This window comes from Solea senegalensis, linkage group LG15, assembly GCF_019176455.1.
Source record: "Solea senegalensis isolate Sse05_10M linkage group LG15, IFAPA_SoseM_1, whole genome shotgun sequence".
In the NCBI taxonomy this organism is placed as follows: Eukaryota; Metazoa; Chordata; class Actinopteri; order Pleuronectiformes; family Soleidae; genus Solea; species Solea senegalensis.
This window is the reverse complement of record NC_058035.1, coordinates 2,334,659-2,349,231: the sequence shown is the minus strand read 5'-3', so window position 1 is coordinate 2,349,231 and position 14,573 is coordinate 2,334,659. Positions and strand designations below refer to the sequence as shown.

At 40.7% G+C, this 14,573-nt stretch overlaps 1 protein-coding gene across 2 annotated transcripts; it reads left to right on the top strand.

The window, feature by feature from the left end:
* slc1a4 (solute carrier family 1 member 4) lies at positions 1 to 14,208 on the top strand. Of its 2 annotated transcripts, XM_044046486.1 has the most exons (8): positions 1 to 718; positions 4,862 to 4,904; positions 6,526 to 6,591; positions 9,131 to 9,297; positions 9,398 to 9,631; positions 10,165 to 10,359; positions 10,445 to 10,579; positions 11,351 to 14,208. In XM_044046486.1, the coding sequence occupies exons 1-8, from the start codon at positions 177 to 179 to the stop codon at positions 11,592 to 11,594; spliced, it is 1,626 nt and encodes a 541-aa protein (XP_043902421.1). In that variant the 5' UTR covers positions 1 to 176; the 3' UTR covers positions 11,595 to 14,208. The 2 variants fall into 2 exon arrangements, with proteins under 2 accessions (XP_043902421.1, XP_043902422.1); XM_044046487.1 differs by lacking the exon at positions 4,862 to 4,904 and having other exon boundaries at positions 662 to 718.
* The last annotated feature ends 365 nt before the right edge of the window (positions 14,209 to 14,573 follow it).

Here is a 14,573-nt window from a genome sequence, read left to right as displayed (position 1 = left end):
TCCCACGGCGCGTGCTGCGCGCTCAGGACCAGCCTCCGCGCCGCTGAGTGTGTGCGCGCGTGCGTCACTCTGTCACATTCACACAGCAAGTGCATCCGCACGCTGCTGCTGGACTCAGCCTCCTCCACTCCACTCCACGCCACGCCACTCCACGCCACACACGAGGAGACACAAAGATGGAGAAAACGAGCGAGATCAACGGCCACGTTGTGCCAAACTCCGCGTCCACGGAGAAGATCATGGAGGAGCAGCAGGAGGAGACGGCGACGACGAAGAAGGAGAAGAAGACGCGCGTGGACAAGCTGCTGGCGTGTCTGAGCAAGAACCTGCTCGTGATCCTGACCGTGTCCGGCGTCCTGGTGGGCGTCGGGCTCGGCATGCTGGTCCGGAACTTGGACCTGACCCGGGCGCAGATGACCTACTTCGCGTTCCCCGGTGAGATGCTGCTGCGGATGCTGAAGATGATCATCCTGCCGCTGGTGGTCTGCAGCCTCATCTCCGGCGCCGCGAGCCTGGACCCGCGCTCGCTGGGCAAACTGGGCGGCATCGCGGTCGGCTACTTTCTGGTGACCACGCTGATCGCGTCCGGGATCGGGGTCACGCTGGCGTTCATCATCCAGCCCGGCGTGGGCGCGGGAGGTCTGAACACCAACAACCTGGGACTGGAGAGCATCAACAGCGACAAGGAGACCGCGGACTCTTTCCTGGACCTGGTCAGGTACTGGTGACACGCACTCAAACTCGTGTTTTATGCCTTAGTAAGGACACATCAGACCAGGGGTCCATTAAAACCTGGTCTTAATCCTGAAAAGCTCTTTAAACCTGTGGGACCCAAACAAAAAGATAGATTTTTACGTAGTTTTTGGACCACAAATGCATAAATACAAGTACATCACACACACACACACAAGCTTAATGCATTCCCAAGCCCCTTGCCTTAACCCTGACCCTAAAACCAGGTCTTAGCCCAGAAAAAAACAATTAGAAATTTGTGGTTCCAGGACAAAATGTCCCCACAAAGACATAAATACAAGTAATCCACACTCTCTCACACACAAACTTGTTTCTAGAACACGTTATTGACATAATATTGACATCATTAGCCTCTTACCTTAACTGTAACACTAAACCCAAAACCAGGTCTTAACCCTGAAAAGTTGTGGGACCCAGACAAAATGTCCCCACAAAGACAAAAATGTCCTCGCGAAGATAAAAAAAGTAAAATTTTACGCATTCTAAATACAGATTAGGAGTAAATACACAAACCAGGAGTGGTTATTAAAGCTTTTGAACTTTTGAACTGAGATACTTTTTTATTTAAAATTAAAATTCTTACATTTATTCTGGTGCAAAACTTGTTTTTTTTCTTTTTAGGCAACAATTAGAACCATTTATTTTATATTTTACTGTCTTGAAAATCGTTCTTTGCGGCGTGTGAAGTTCACGTCCATCTATCCATAAACTCAATAAGTTATTAAAAAAGAATGATTTAGACAATGAAAATGATGCAAAAATATGTATAAACTACACCATTTAAAGTAGGAGAGCCACAAGGAATCTTCCTGGGTTCCTCACCATTGTCACTGCAAACCTGTTTATATATACATATATCTCTCTCTATACTGTATATATATACACATATATATGTATGACATGAGTGTAATATTATATATAATATATTCCCCAACTGTTATGAACAACAGCAGTTACAACTTAAAATGTTATCCAGCCTTTTTCCGTGTTAAAAAACAATGAAGTGATATGCTGCTTTCTAACCCACTGTCCCACACCAAACCCCATAGAGAAAATGAGCATTTTTAACATCACGGCACACAGGAGGTCGTTGATCCACTGTTGCCTCCACGAGCAAACTCACATGGGTCGTTTTGTCACTTCGGTGTTTGAAATCCTCCCTTCAGGCGTTTCCTAAGGAACACAAACTTATAAAAGGAGGCCGCCGTAGACCAGGAGCGCCTGTGTTCCCGTGAGCTAAAAACACTGATTTTCTCTGTGGAGTTTGGTGTGGGAGAGGGGAGCGGGTTTACAGAGCGACAAGAAAGCAAGAAAAAAGTTGTTGAGGGAAAAGTGACAAACTTAACTCAACTTAAGGTGAGCCTCCTCCTCACAACTACACTTTAAATTACCCGGTTGCTTCTGAAGCTCAGCATGACGTGTCGGACAAAGAAAGCAGGTTAGTGCTGAGTCATGATTTCCCTCTCACTTTGTCCCTTTTTAGCGGGAGAAGTGAAAGGGGCCTTAAACGTTTGCCGAGGCCACACTTAGGTCTCGCGAGGCGGTTTTCAAGTTATGGAAATAGAAAAACAAAAGAGAAATCTGGTAATTACAAGAAGAAGATCCTATAGGTTTCAGCCTACATGAACTCAGTGACCTTTAATGACCCACAGACTGACAGACAGGAGGACAACTAAGAATAAGTTCCCACAGTGTGAGGGAGAAATGACAGCTGCTCAAGAGTGGAGTGTATTTTGAGCAGGAGGGAAAAAAAGTGCAGGGACAAACTCCAGCAGCAGCAGTGTGTATGTGTGTATGTGTGTGTGTGTGTGTGTGTGTGTGTGTGCAGCAGCAGGTGTGTTTATTCCCAAATTCTGCCCAAACCTTTTCCACTTGAAAAAAACAATTCAAATTTAACTCCTATTGCAACTTCTTTCATTAACATGCATTCATTGTGTATGTTTTCTGATTTTTCAGCTTCTTAATTGTAAGTATTTTCTGGTTTCTTTACTCCAAAATAAATAAATAAATAATATGGTGTCAGTATCCGTCATCGGCCCCAAGATTTATCGGCAAAACAAAAAAAAATTGGTTTTAAAATTTCGTTTAAAACTGGCGGTGGTTGGTGAGAATGTTAAGCAATAAATAATTAAAGTGGAACGACACAAGTGTGTGGAAAAACACTGGGAATTCAGAGACCTGATCAGACTTGAGACTGAGATAAGAACGTCACACGAGATCAGTGACAGCTGTCGGGGGAAAGATAAACAGATTTTTAACTCACTGAGCGCTTTAATGCTTTAATTGGGAAATTGTTATTTCTGAGGGAATTCTCCTTTAAAAACCAGGGTTAATCCAGATCCTCGTGTTGATCATGTGACCACCTTTATATAGTGTTTTTGCAATGAGTAACAACCAAATCAACTTGATTAATTGTCTGAGTGAGTAATCAGATTATCTCTAGTTGGGAATCGCCAGAGACTCGATATGATAGGATACAATATTATTGCGATATAAGTATTTGCGAAATCATACTTTACGATATTTTCGCACGACAGCTGTAGTTTATTGATATTTCCTCCCTACCTCTAGTGATGTTTAGCTTTATAGCTGATTAAAATCATTACCATAGCACTCTGGCGTGTAAAAATACAGCTGTTATTTTAATTTTCTGCATTTTCTGGCCGTGAAGTGTAAGAAAACAGCGTAAACCGTTGATCTGTGTTGACGTCAGACGTTTTCACAAAAAGGAAAAAAAGGGACGAATGGTGCAGACATGTTTTGACACGTCTTTGTAAGGCTGAATGTCCTCCAGCTGAGAAGAACCTGAATTGACTGGGGTTTTGCTGGAAGAATCTCAAATCCACAGGAACCTAAGGTATTCAGTTTCCTGAGACCGAGGAGCCAAAACAAAATCAGAAAACAGTCGCAAGAAAGAAGCTGAAATAACAGATTTTGTTTTTATTTTACAAAAGAAACTCATTAAACTCATTCAGTATGTATACTTAGAATAATTGATGATGAATTAAACAGTGAAATTATAATTCAAAAACATTTAAATACCTCTTTGACTTTGTTTACTCAGTATTCAGTCAGTGCCAAAATACTGCTCTTTTGCACCGTTTCTGCAATGTACATGTTTTTATTTATTAACTTAACACCATTTCTGAAGGTTTGATTATTACATTTAAACTGAAAGAGTTTAATTTAACACCCTTCTTCAGTGTATTTAACCTTTCTTGTGTTCTAGTGTTAGAAAAACTGGTCTTAAACTGAAGTTGACTTGATCTCGCTGTCTTAGATTTTTATTTAGAAAGTACAGTTAAGTGTTATAATCTACCACCACAAACCTAATAAACCTTGTGATGGAGACTTAAAACCTAAATCCTAAATCTAAACCTTTCCTAATCCTAAATCAGAATTTACTGGATTAGGTGAGGAGATTGAAGAATAGACTCAATGTAAGAAGACTGAACCAAATCTGCTGGGAGTCAAGTCTTGAAATACTTGTGACGATGTTCATTCTCCATTCATTGATAAGTCGTTTGGTCCATAAAATGTCACAAACTCAAACGTCTCGAAATGATTCAGAAACCAAAAATACTGACTTTTAAGACAATGAACAGTTGATCGATTAATCAGCTATGCTGTTTGGCTAACGTTTGGCTAGCTCAATGATGAAATCGCGCCAAGCTACCGATTAAAACCACTTTCCATAATATATGTGTGCTCTGTGATCATGTCCGCTGTTGTTTTGCGTTGTTGTGTATTTATATTGTATTTTACAGACAAACAAACGAATAAACTAAGGACTGGATTTAGCGAATAACTTTCGTGCTTCATTAGCTTCATGCTACATCTTGGAAACTATTTTAAACTACATTGTCCCTATTAAATAAATAAAGCGAAAGAAAAATAATAACCCCAAAATTATTACATTTTTAATGTTTTTTAAATGTTATTTGATTATTTCAAAATAGTGACTTTAAGACGCTGAATAATCGATTAATCAGATGTTTTTTGGCTAACGTTCGGCTAACTCAGTAATAGCTGTCAGTAGACACAGTAGACTTCCTCTTTGCAGACGTTTTTCTGAGGATCTAACTTGTTTTTCTTCTTCCGTTACCAGGAACTTATTCCCTGCGAACCTGGTGTCCGCCGCTTTCCGTTCGGTGAGTGCCAGCGTTTCAAACCCCCGCACGCTCCTCACTCTTTCACCACTTCATCTTGTTTTACGGCTCCACATTTATTGTGGGACCGTTCATTCGAATTTATTTCACCTGCCTCACTATAGATGCCACTGCCGCGTCCTTTGACGGAGAGCCTCTCTTAATGAACACACTCCGCCTGCCTGCTCGCCGCCGTTCGCCTCTTTTTTCCTTGTACTTCACTCGCCGTTACCATGGCGAGGCCATTCCATTCTCGCCAGCCTAGCAACTCGCCTCGCCTCGCTGCTTTTGAACATGGCCCCCGCTCCACTACCTAGAATCATGATCCTGCTTCTAGTGGCTAAAATAAGAAGGAAAGTTCAATATTTGGTGAAACAAGTGCACACAGAGGCCGGTGAATTATAAACCCACAAGGAAAGTAGTGACGTCTCATGGAGGGTAGCAGTGGTGAGGTGAGGGATTATACGGAGTTTCAAAGTGCAGTCAGGTCACTAAGTTCGATTTTCCAACCCCCCCCACGTCCAACCAGCCGGCCTATACAGTGGTACAGCCCCTGTGGACAGGTTCCAAGTTGGGATTAAACCATGAAAGCAGAGTAGAGGGGAGATTTACACAAAGTGGCAAGCACTCTGACGTTTTAACACACAAACACGAAGTGAAAGATTAAGATTATGTGGGAAAAACTTAGTAATGCACTGTAAAAAAACTTGAAATAAGTCAAATATTCTCAAGTTGATTTAGGGTTAAGAGTAGAAATCTGCCTGTATGTAAGCAAATTTTGTTTGGTTAGAATTCTTAAAACTAGCTTTTAAATATAGTGTCTTTTTAGACAAAACAGAGAGAAGTTTTGCTTTTTACAAACAAAGACATTCTGTCATGTAAGAAATCATTGGTCCTTGATTAAAAATTTGAATTTGTTAAGTTTGCACACAGTAATCAGTGAATTTTTGCTTTTTTGTTTGTTTTAAGAATAGAAATCTGCCTGTAGGCTGAGCACATTTTTCACAATTCTTAAATATAGCTTTTAAATATAGTCTTTTTAAGACTGTAATGTGCCTTAAAGTAGAAAATACAAGGACAAAAACTGGCAGAATTATAATACAATTTAGCTTTTTATAAACAAAGAAATTTATGAAAATTTTAATTTCTTAAATTTGCACACTCAAATTATATAGTGAATTTTAACTTGCATTTTAACTTTAAATGGCAGTTGGGTAATTTGTTTTTTCTTTTGCACTCGAGTTGCACACTGGTTGGCCAGCTTTATCATCTCAGGCAGTTTGAAGGACACGAGACAAAAGAGAAAAACAGCAATGTTTGTTTCCTTTGTGGTTGAATGAGCTTGTTGCATTCCTCAGAAAAAGAACAAAAACAACTTTGTTAATGTTTTTGTTTTTTTCAGACCTTGACGACTTTAATTATAGTGTTTACATGTACTCTGCATATGCAAGATCAGAATTGCACAAAATACTCTTTATCATCAGAAAAAAAACTTGTGTTTGATGAAATTGTTGAAATGAAAAGAGAAGAAATGTCACTTAAAAACATGTAACGTGTGTTTTTTGGAACTCTACACTTTTGTAGTTTAAGTATAAAACTAGTTTTGCTTTCCTTCTTGTTTCAGTATGCCACCGACTACAAGATGGTTGCTGTGGGGAATGACACCAATGGGACCACCCTCTATCAAAAGGTACACACACACAAACGCACACACTTATTTGAAAAGACTAAATAAAGCATTGTTCCAAACCTCCAATCCAGTCCAATCTTATAACTAGATCTTAACCCTCAAAAAGCTCCTTTAAAGCTGTGAGGAACTACCGAAATGCAACCATTTGGTCTCCCGGGAAAACAGAGACAATTTTACATTTAATTTAATTTAATTTAATTTAATTTAATTTAATTTAATTTAATTTAATTTAATTTAATTTAATTTAATTTAATTTAATGTTTGCCAAATTTTCATTCATGTCATGTCAACCTTTCACCTTTCAGATGAAGGCTCAGGGGTCATTGTTGGTGAACATTTTTTTTTACAACAATTTTTTTCAAAACAATTTGCAGTTGAGGATAAAGAAGGCAACATGTAGTAGTAGTAGTTGATAAGAAAATGATAATTCTGTATTATTCCCACAATGGGGACATTTACAAATAAAGGGCTAGAGTCTCATGCTCAGTCGGTTGGGTGAATTGTCGTATTTGGACAAAAACAAATAATGGTTGCACCAGGGCTTCAGTTCAGGTCAGGTGAGGGCATGTTATCATCCATTATTGTGGTGGAAATGTGGGCTTGTTTGCGAGACAACACCAATGTTTCCAAATATCCTGAATAATCTGTCCCAGAGCTAATTAGGTGGAAAAGGACAGTGATTATGATACTGATGGATGACTTGTTTTTCGGAGAATGGGTTGAAGTTTGACGGATAAAACGCTGACACTTGCGGAGAAGAGGGACCTTTGTGAGCTTTCAGACTGGGTCAGTTAGTCATTGTAAATACAGTGTTTGTGCTTTGAACCTGTGTTTAAACTGTCACTGTTCTTTCATTTAAAGATTAAATGAAGAACCACGAGTAGATGTTACAGTTTTATTAGTATACAAACATCATTTTATCCCAGTTAGATTTTGGACAAATGAATTATTTAAGTAATAGCTCAGGTTCTCTAAAGTGAGGTTGCATCTCAAGATTATGTTCATTGCTTCATCTCAATGTTAGACGACCCTTTTCAACATTAAAATCAAGTTTGCATCACACAACAAAGTCTATAATTTTACATCAGGGCACACATGAGTTGTTGCCTCCATCAGTCCGTTCAAATGTGTTATTTTGTGACTTTGGTGTTTGGTGTCTTTCATTAGGGATACCCCGTAGTGACGCAAACTTACCAAACGAGGCAGCAGTGGAACAGCAGCTCTTGTATGTCAGTGAACTACAATCGCTGATTTTCGCTATGGACTTTGGTATGGGAGCGTTAGTGGTTTCAAACTTCAGTTCATCAGTCAGAAAAATCTGTCTTATGGTGAAATAAAGTGGCAAACATGTTCTTAAGATGCACTTAAACTTGCAGTGACTCTGGAGAAATCAGGGACAGAATCAATGGTAACCCTCCGGTAGTTCATCATAACCAACTTTCTCTGTGCGACCAATGTGTTTGCAAATTTTCTTGGCCCTGGTGATTGGAAACCCGTGTTGTAGCGTGGTCATATGGACCAGGTACGTGTTTTTGACTTTAGACGTGTTTTTTCAGGATTTTATGGCTTACTTTCTATAAAAGAGTCTCTAATTTGCCACATTTTGAACATCAAGATGACGATCTTTACCCCCCATGGACAACTGGGCGATCTGATCTTGGCTTGAGTCCATAGTATTTGTCTGTCATGGTCAGCAGTATTTCTCCTCCCCCCCCACTGAGTGCCACTGGATGAGGCCGATTGAGTCGTGGGAGAGTCCAGGACAATGGTAGAGGATTGGTGTGAGGATTTATTCCTGTCCTTACTTGTTACCCATCAACCAGTTCACTGAACCCTTCAGACCTTGGCACCCACACACTCCCTGGAACAAGATTTGACATTAAAACGACTTGCCCAGCTAATGAATCTGAATCACATCAACAGTAGAAACATGCCAAAGCGTTTCAACCAGACTTTCAAAATAGACTCCTTGGGTTGATTCATACCCAGTGGTCAATCACGAATGAGGGCACTAGAGGTGCAGGAAATTCAGACCAATGCTTTGTGAGCGATTCATTGAACTGGCATCAAGGTTTGTTGATGAGAGAGTTCACTGGTTTGTTTTGTACCTCCACCTAATCTGAAGACAAGAAGCAGAGAAACCAAGGATCTTCCTCATTAAAATGTTATCCTGGAGCTAGCTACAGAAACTTGGCAGTTCTTGTGCCCGCCGCCAAATAGGTCTTCAGTTGGGAATTGGTTTCCCCAATTCAGTGATAGTGTCATGGAGGCCAAGTGGCAAGGGGCTGATCACCATAGCTACCAAAACAGGCTACCACCACCTGCTGGTATGGAAAGTAATATCCTCTCACGTAGGTTTAGAAGAACTGCAGATGTTCAGTTCTTCAGATTATGACCTAGATGTTTGACATTTGGTGTCCTTTACCCGTGCCAACTGAGGCAGCGTCGCAGCTGGTCATTGTCTTAGCCATTAGTGGACTGTTGGCGCCTTTAAAAGCAGATGTTTAATGATAAAAAGTATATATTGTGTATATTTTAGGTTCCCATTCCAACAGACTCTGAGGGCATGAACATCCTGGGTCTGGTTTTATTTGCCATGGTGTTTGGTGTGGCGTTGAAAAAGCTCGGACAGGAAGGGGAGGAACTCATTCGCTTCTTCAACGCTTTCAATGAGGCCACCATGGTGATCGTGTCCTGGATCATGTGGTGAGTAGAGCTGGACACAAGTGGGATTTTACAGCACTGCACTGATAGCAATAAATGGACATAATCAAAGCCCTTTTCTGTATTTTGTTTTGTGTCACAGGTACATCCCCTTCGGGATCATGTTCCTGGTGGGCAGTAAGATCGTTGAGATGGAAAATGTGGTCCTTCTGGTCACTAGTCTGGGAAAATACATCTTTGCTTCCATCTTGGGCCACATCATCCACGGGGGCATCATCCTGCCGCTCATCTACTTCGGCTTTACTCGCAAGAATCCGTTCAGTTTCCTGTCAGGACTCATCACGCCCTTTACCACTGCCTTTGCCACCTGCTCCAGGTACACGCTCACAATTATGACGGATTTTAATCAAATTTGGCATTTGCTTCTAGATTTACCGTTAGTTAAAGAAGACAATCCTATTAGTGTTCACATATTTTCAGTTAAATAATAAACGGTTGTGGGATTGACGGCGAAAAGGCCGGATCACAAAGGCACGGCTGAAGGCTTGGCCGGAGGCTGGGCAGGGACGGAACAGGAGGACGGCCCTGAGGGCAAACGGGGACGGAGATGAAGACCTCGGGCTGATAGCTTTGACCTCTCTGATAACATTACAGAGAGTCATAACAAACAGCCAGTGTTTAGATAGCTCAGGGTTCGCTAGTCTCACGTAGTGGGGCAGAGCAAATTGGCACGTACTGTGACATAAGCCTGGCAGAGGATGCACGGTAGCCAGTTTCAGACATGAACTCTGGAAAACGTTCAGTACGTTCGATCGCGTGTTGCTGATTATGTGACATTACAGGACCTTCTTCAGCTGACTATGTCAAAATAAAAACACTTTCTCTCTCTCTCTCCGTGTCATTCACCAGCTCTGCGACTCTTCCCTCCATGATTAAGTGCGTTGAGGAGAACAACGGCGTGGACAAACACATCAGTCGCTTCATCCTCCCCATCGGAGCCACCGTCAACATGGACGGCGCCGCCATTTTCCAGTGCATCGCCGCCGTCTTCATCGCGCAGCTCAACAACGTGGACCTGAACGCCGGACAGATCTTCACCATTCTGTGAGTCCGTGATTCAAAGATGTTATGCTGGTATTTTTTTTTCTTTTATACCAAAAATCACGTGGTTATTTCTCTACGTTTCCAGGGTGACGGCCACAGCCTCCAGTGTCGGCGCAGCAGGAATCCCAGCCGGAGGAATCATCACCATCGCCATCATCCTGGAAGCCATCGGCCTTCCCACCAATGACCTGTCCCTCATGCTGGCTGTGGACTGGATTGTGTGAGTAAAAGCTTGGAGAGGTCCAAATAAAGTACATTTCTTCATAATATGTAACTAGTGTTATGAGTCAGCATAATATCTACTTAAATATCTGTATCAGAGTCTGTGTAAGTGCAATGAAGTAATGGTTCAACATTTTTTTGTCAGTTTTTACATCACGTCAAGTCACCGAGACTTTAAAATAAAACACTTAACAATGTCCATCTTACACTGAAGGTAACAAAGAGTCAAAGTGAAGAAGATTCAGTCCAGTTTTGATTTTAAAACTCATATTTCACAACGCGCCATGTGAAGTGACTGTACTTTTTTTTCCCACGTATCCGATGTGTTTTTGCCTCACCAAAGACTATTTGTACTAGAACCAGCACGAGTCATCTCCTGCATTCAGGTCGTCACCTTTACGACATTCAACACCATTGACCGCTATTGTAAATAACACAGAGATTAAATATGAAACATGAAGAGTAGGGTAAGATAATAAAAGATCAACTCAAGAGTTCATCTTGAGTTTGCCGTTTACATTATGACAGAAGTAGTGGGACATTGTCTGAAGGAGATGCTTTCACAGCAGCAGGATGCTGAAGGATGCAGGTAATAGTGGCTGGACGCAATCCACAGTCTCATTAACTCACTCCGACCATAGACAATAGACTCCAGACAATAGACACCAGTGTGTGCGGTGCCAACTTTGGCTGCGTTTGACTCAGAAAGGCGACAGATGTCGGTAGAAATGCTGACTCACCCTTTGCTGTTTGTGCGCTGCGAATGCAGGGATCGTACCACCACTGTGGTGAACGTGGAGGGCGATGCTCTGGGTGCCGGAATCCTCCACCACATCAACCAGCAGGAGATGAAGAAGCAGCGGGAGCTGCTGCAGCATCCAGAGGGGGAGCTGGCTGAGGTGCGGGTGGAGGCAGTGGCCAATGCCCGCGCGGAGGAGGAAACCTCGCCACTGGTCGTGCACCAAATCAAAGGCGGAGAATCCATGCCGGAAGCTATTGAGTCTGTTCTGTGAACTCAACAAGATTCTCTGTTTTTTTTCGTTTTTTTCTTTTCCAGTGACATTTGACCTTTTAACACATCTGACATTGCTGCTGAGGGGACACATTTCTCTTAAAAAGAGACAAGGCAACTTATGGTTTTACAAAGTGCCATAGTAACAGCATTGGTAGTCCCCACAATGCATTTGCTGCTACTGTTTTGACATGTGGTCACTTTAACTTATGTCTCAGTAGTCGGTTTTCCACATTTGAATGCAAATTAGGATAAAGTGGCTCTGAAAATTTACAATTTTCTAAACATTTCATCGGTTTACGATTCAAAACAGATTTCCCCTCCATTTTGTAAACTTTTTTTTTGTCATAAAAACAAACGTATGTGTATAATATCTCTAAAACATTCCCTTAAATGTCATAGTTCTGTGAGTCTGTGTACCGTATGAGATGCTCATGGCCATAGATTTGTATGTTAGAGCATTATCAAGTACTTTTCCTCGTTTTTAACTTAATCTGGTGACCCTCAGTAACTATACAGCTCTATTTGCCAAAATCGGACTCGTCAAAGTGTCTAACAAATGCCTGCAAGCGTCTGTCATAGTTTATTTACCCTACAGCTCGTCCATTGGGAGGAACACTGTCTTCTAATGAGATAAATTCAAATTAGTAACTTTAGTTTCCAGGTTAGAAACTGTCGTCACAATCCAGACAGATGTTTACAGCCTGTTTCCAGGCATGTGTTTGCTGACCATCAGTAAAGTCAAACATTAACCCCTAAAAAGAGAGTTTGACATATTTATCTTAACTACTATCTCATGTAACATGCTGACCCAGTGTCTCCAGCTGACGCAGTATGGCTAATGCTGGACCAACTGTATTTGCAATCTAATATGTTTACAGGAATGCGTTGCCGATATTATCTTTTGGAAGACAAAAAAATTCTCGCCTGTCTAATTCTCTTTATTCCTAAAAACCAGAACCCTAGGTTATACCTACCTGTATGGTGCTAATTTTCTCACAGAATAAAGGAAAAACTTATAGCTTTAACGTTTAGCTAAATAACCAACATGCAAACATCTAAGTGGTCCATTATCTTGACAAATTTATCGATGTACTAAAAACTAAAGAGTTAGTTTAGTTGCTAATTAGCAAGCTACAAAGCAATGTTTAACATACAGTTATCAGTTAGCTATGACTAATTTGAAGCTTTGGCTAGTTTAGCTACCCTGTAAAGCTACTAGTTAGCTGGAAAGTTATGATATGGACACAAAAGAGTTCCCAGTTATAACTAAAAAAGCTAATATATGGCCCCCGAACATCCAATGGCACCACTGTTACCACTCAAAAAGACAAAAAATGTGTTTGGTTTTGTTTGTAGCCAGCTAAAGAAATGTTTTCTATTAGCTAGGATTAATTCTTGGCTTGGTCTTAACTACTTTAGCTATCCGGTGTTTTTCGTAATGCACAGTTGACATGGTGAAGCAAAATTAGAAATTCGACTAATTAAGTATCCAACATCTCTCCAAAAATCCTAAGAAAACTAAAAACTTTGTTTAGTTGCCAATTAGCCAGCTAAAGCAATGCTAACATGCATGTTTTTGGCTTGGCTTTAACTAATTAAGCTATATGTTTATATAAGTGTGAACTAAAATATTGTTGGCTATCATGATAAGGTGGAAAATTGTAATGGTGGACACAGAGCTCCAGTCAAAACCTGAAGCTTTAGGGGGTAATGTAGAGGGCTGTAAGGTTTAGTTGTAGGAAGACTTTTGTGATTAAATTAACTTTAACTTGAAGTTACATTTGCTAACATTGTCATTGTTTTTAGCAAAATGACTGCTGATCACTATTATTAGCAGTGGAAGGAAACATTTTCCTTCTCCACTATCATAACCGTGGATTAACTGATGGGTTAAGTCCCAGGATTTAAGGAAGAATCTATGCTGCCCTCTAGTGGGGGCTGGGATAAACGTGGAAGTTGAGATGGTAAAAACATAAGAGAGGGTGAGCATTTGTGTCTGTGAGTTTTTGAATGATGATTGCTGAATGCTATGATATTTCGTATTTATTTGATCTATTATTATTATTCAGTGGGAGAAACGTGTGGTAAGACGGCTTCACGAGTCGGTCTCGTGATGGAACGCTGTGTTTTAAAAGTGAGGGATCTTTGTTGACGTGAAGTGAATTTCATTTGTGTTGGCGTCTCCTTATGCTGCGATGATGTTGCTTTAGTTTTGGATCATTGTGCGTGTGGTAAAGCTGTCTGCTTTAAAGATAATGTAAGCTAGTACGTCTGGAATTTAGAAAATGTGAGCCTTCTTTTTTAAGCTGATCTGTTAACCTAACACTAAACTAGTATGGCTATATCCTGTGGAGTTTATTTAGTACAATCACATGTAATTACTTACTTGCAATGTGGTACATACATACGTAGAATATGTATATTTGATATTAATTTATTGTAATTGTTTCAACTTTTTTTGTATCATTTGTATTTTCTACTTTTAACACTTTCCTTCAAGTGTCGAGGTTTTTTTTACCTTGCCTGTGCCATGTCACTGTGTCTAACACTTAACTGCTGTCTCTCTGGTCAATCTTTCTGTCAACATTAAAACAGTAAAAAAAATTTTTCATGCAACCAAATGCAGAATATTGCCATTTGTAACAATTTTTTATTAGCTCACAGTGTAATCGAGCAGGGTGGGAGACATTGGACCATCTCGGACATTGAGGTACCTGCCAAGCAAACAATGAGATATAGTTTGGTTCAGTACTGCACATTACATAATTATTTGCTTTTCCATTGTCAGACATTGAGAAGGTTACAAATGCCGCGTTTCCATTATGGTACGATTCTGTTTGGTACAGTACGGTATGGTTTAGAACGGTAAAGCCCTGGGTCAGTACCTTTACTTGGTAAGCGGGTGCAGGCTGTGCCCGATGGCCACGTTAGCGAGACATCTAGCTCAACGTTGTACCGGTGTGACGACAACAAACGA

Coding starts and splice junctions, on each gene's coding strand:
- slc1a4 (XM_044046486.1), top strand. CDS start 177: ATGGAGAAAACGAGCGAGATCAACGGCCACGTTGTGCCAAACTCCGCG. Junction 6,592..9,130: donor GGACCACCCTCTATCAAAAG/GTACACACACAC, acceptor TGTATATTTTAG/GTTCCCATTCCAACAGACTC. Junction 10,580..11,350: donor CTGGCTGTGGACTGGATTGT/GTGAGTAAAAGC, acceptor CTGCGAATGCAG/GGATCGTACCACCACTGTGG.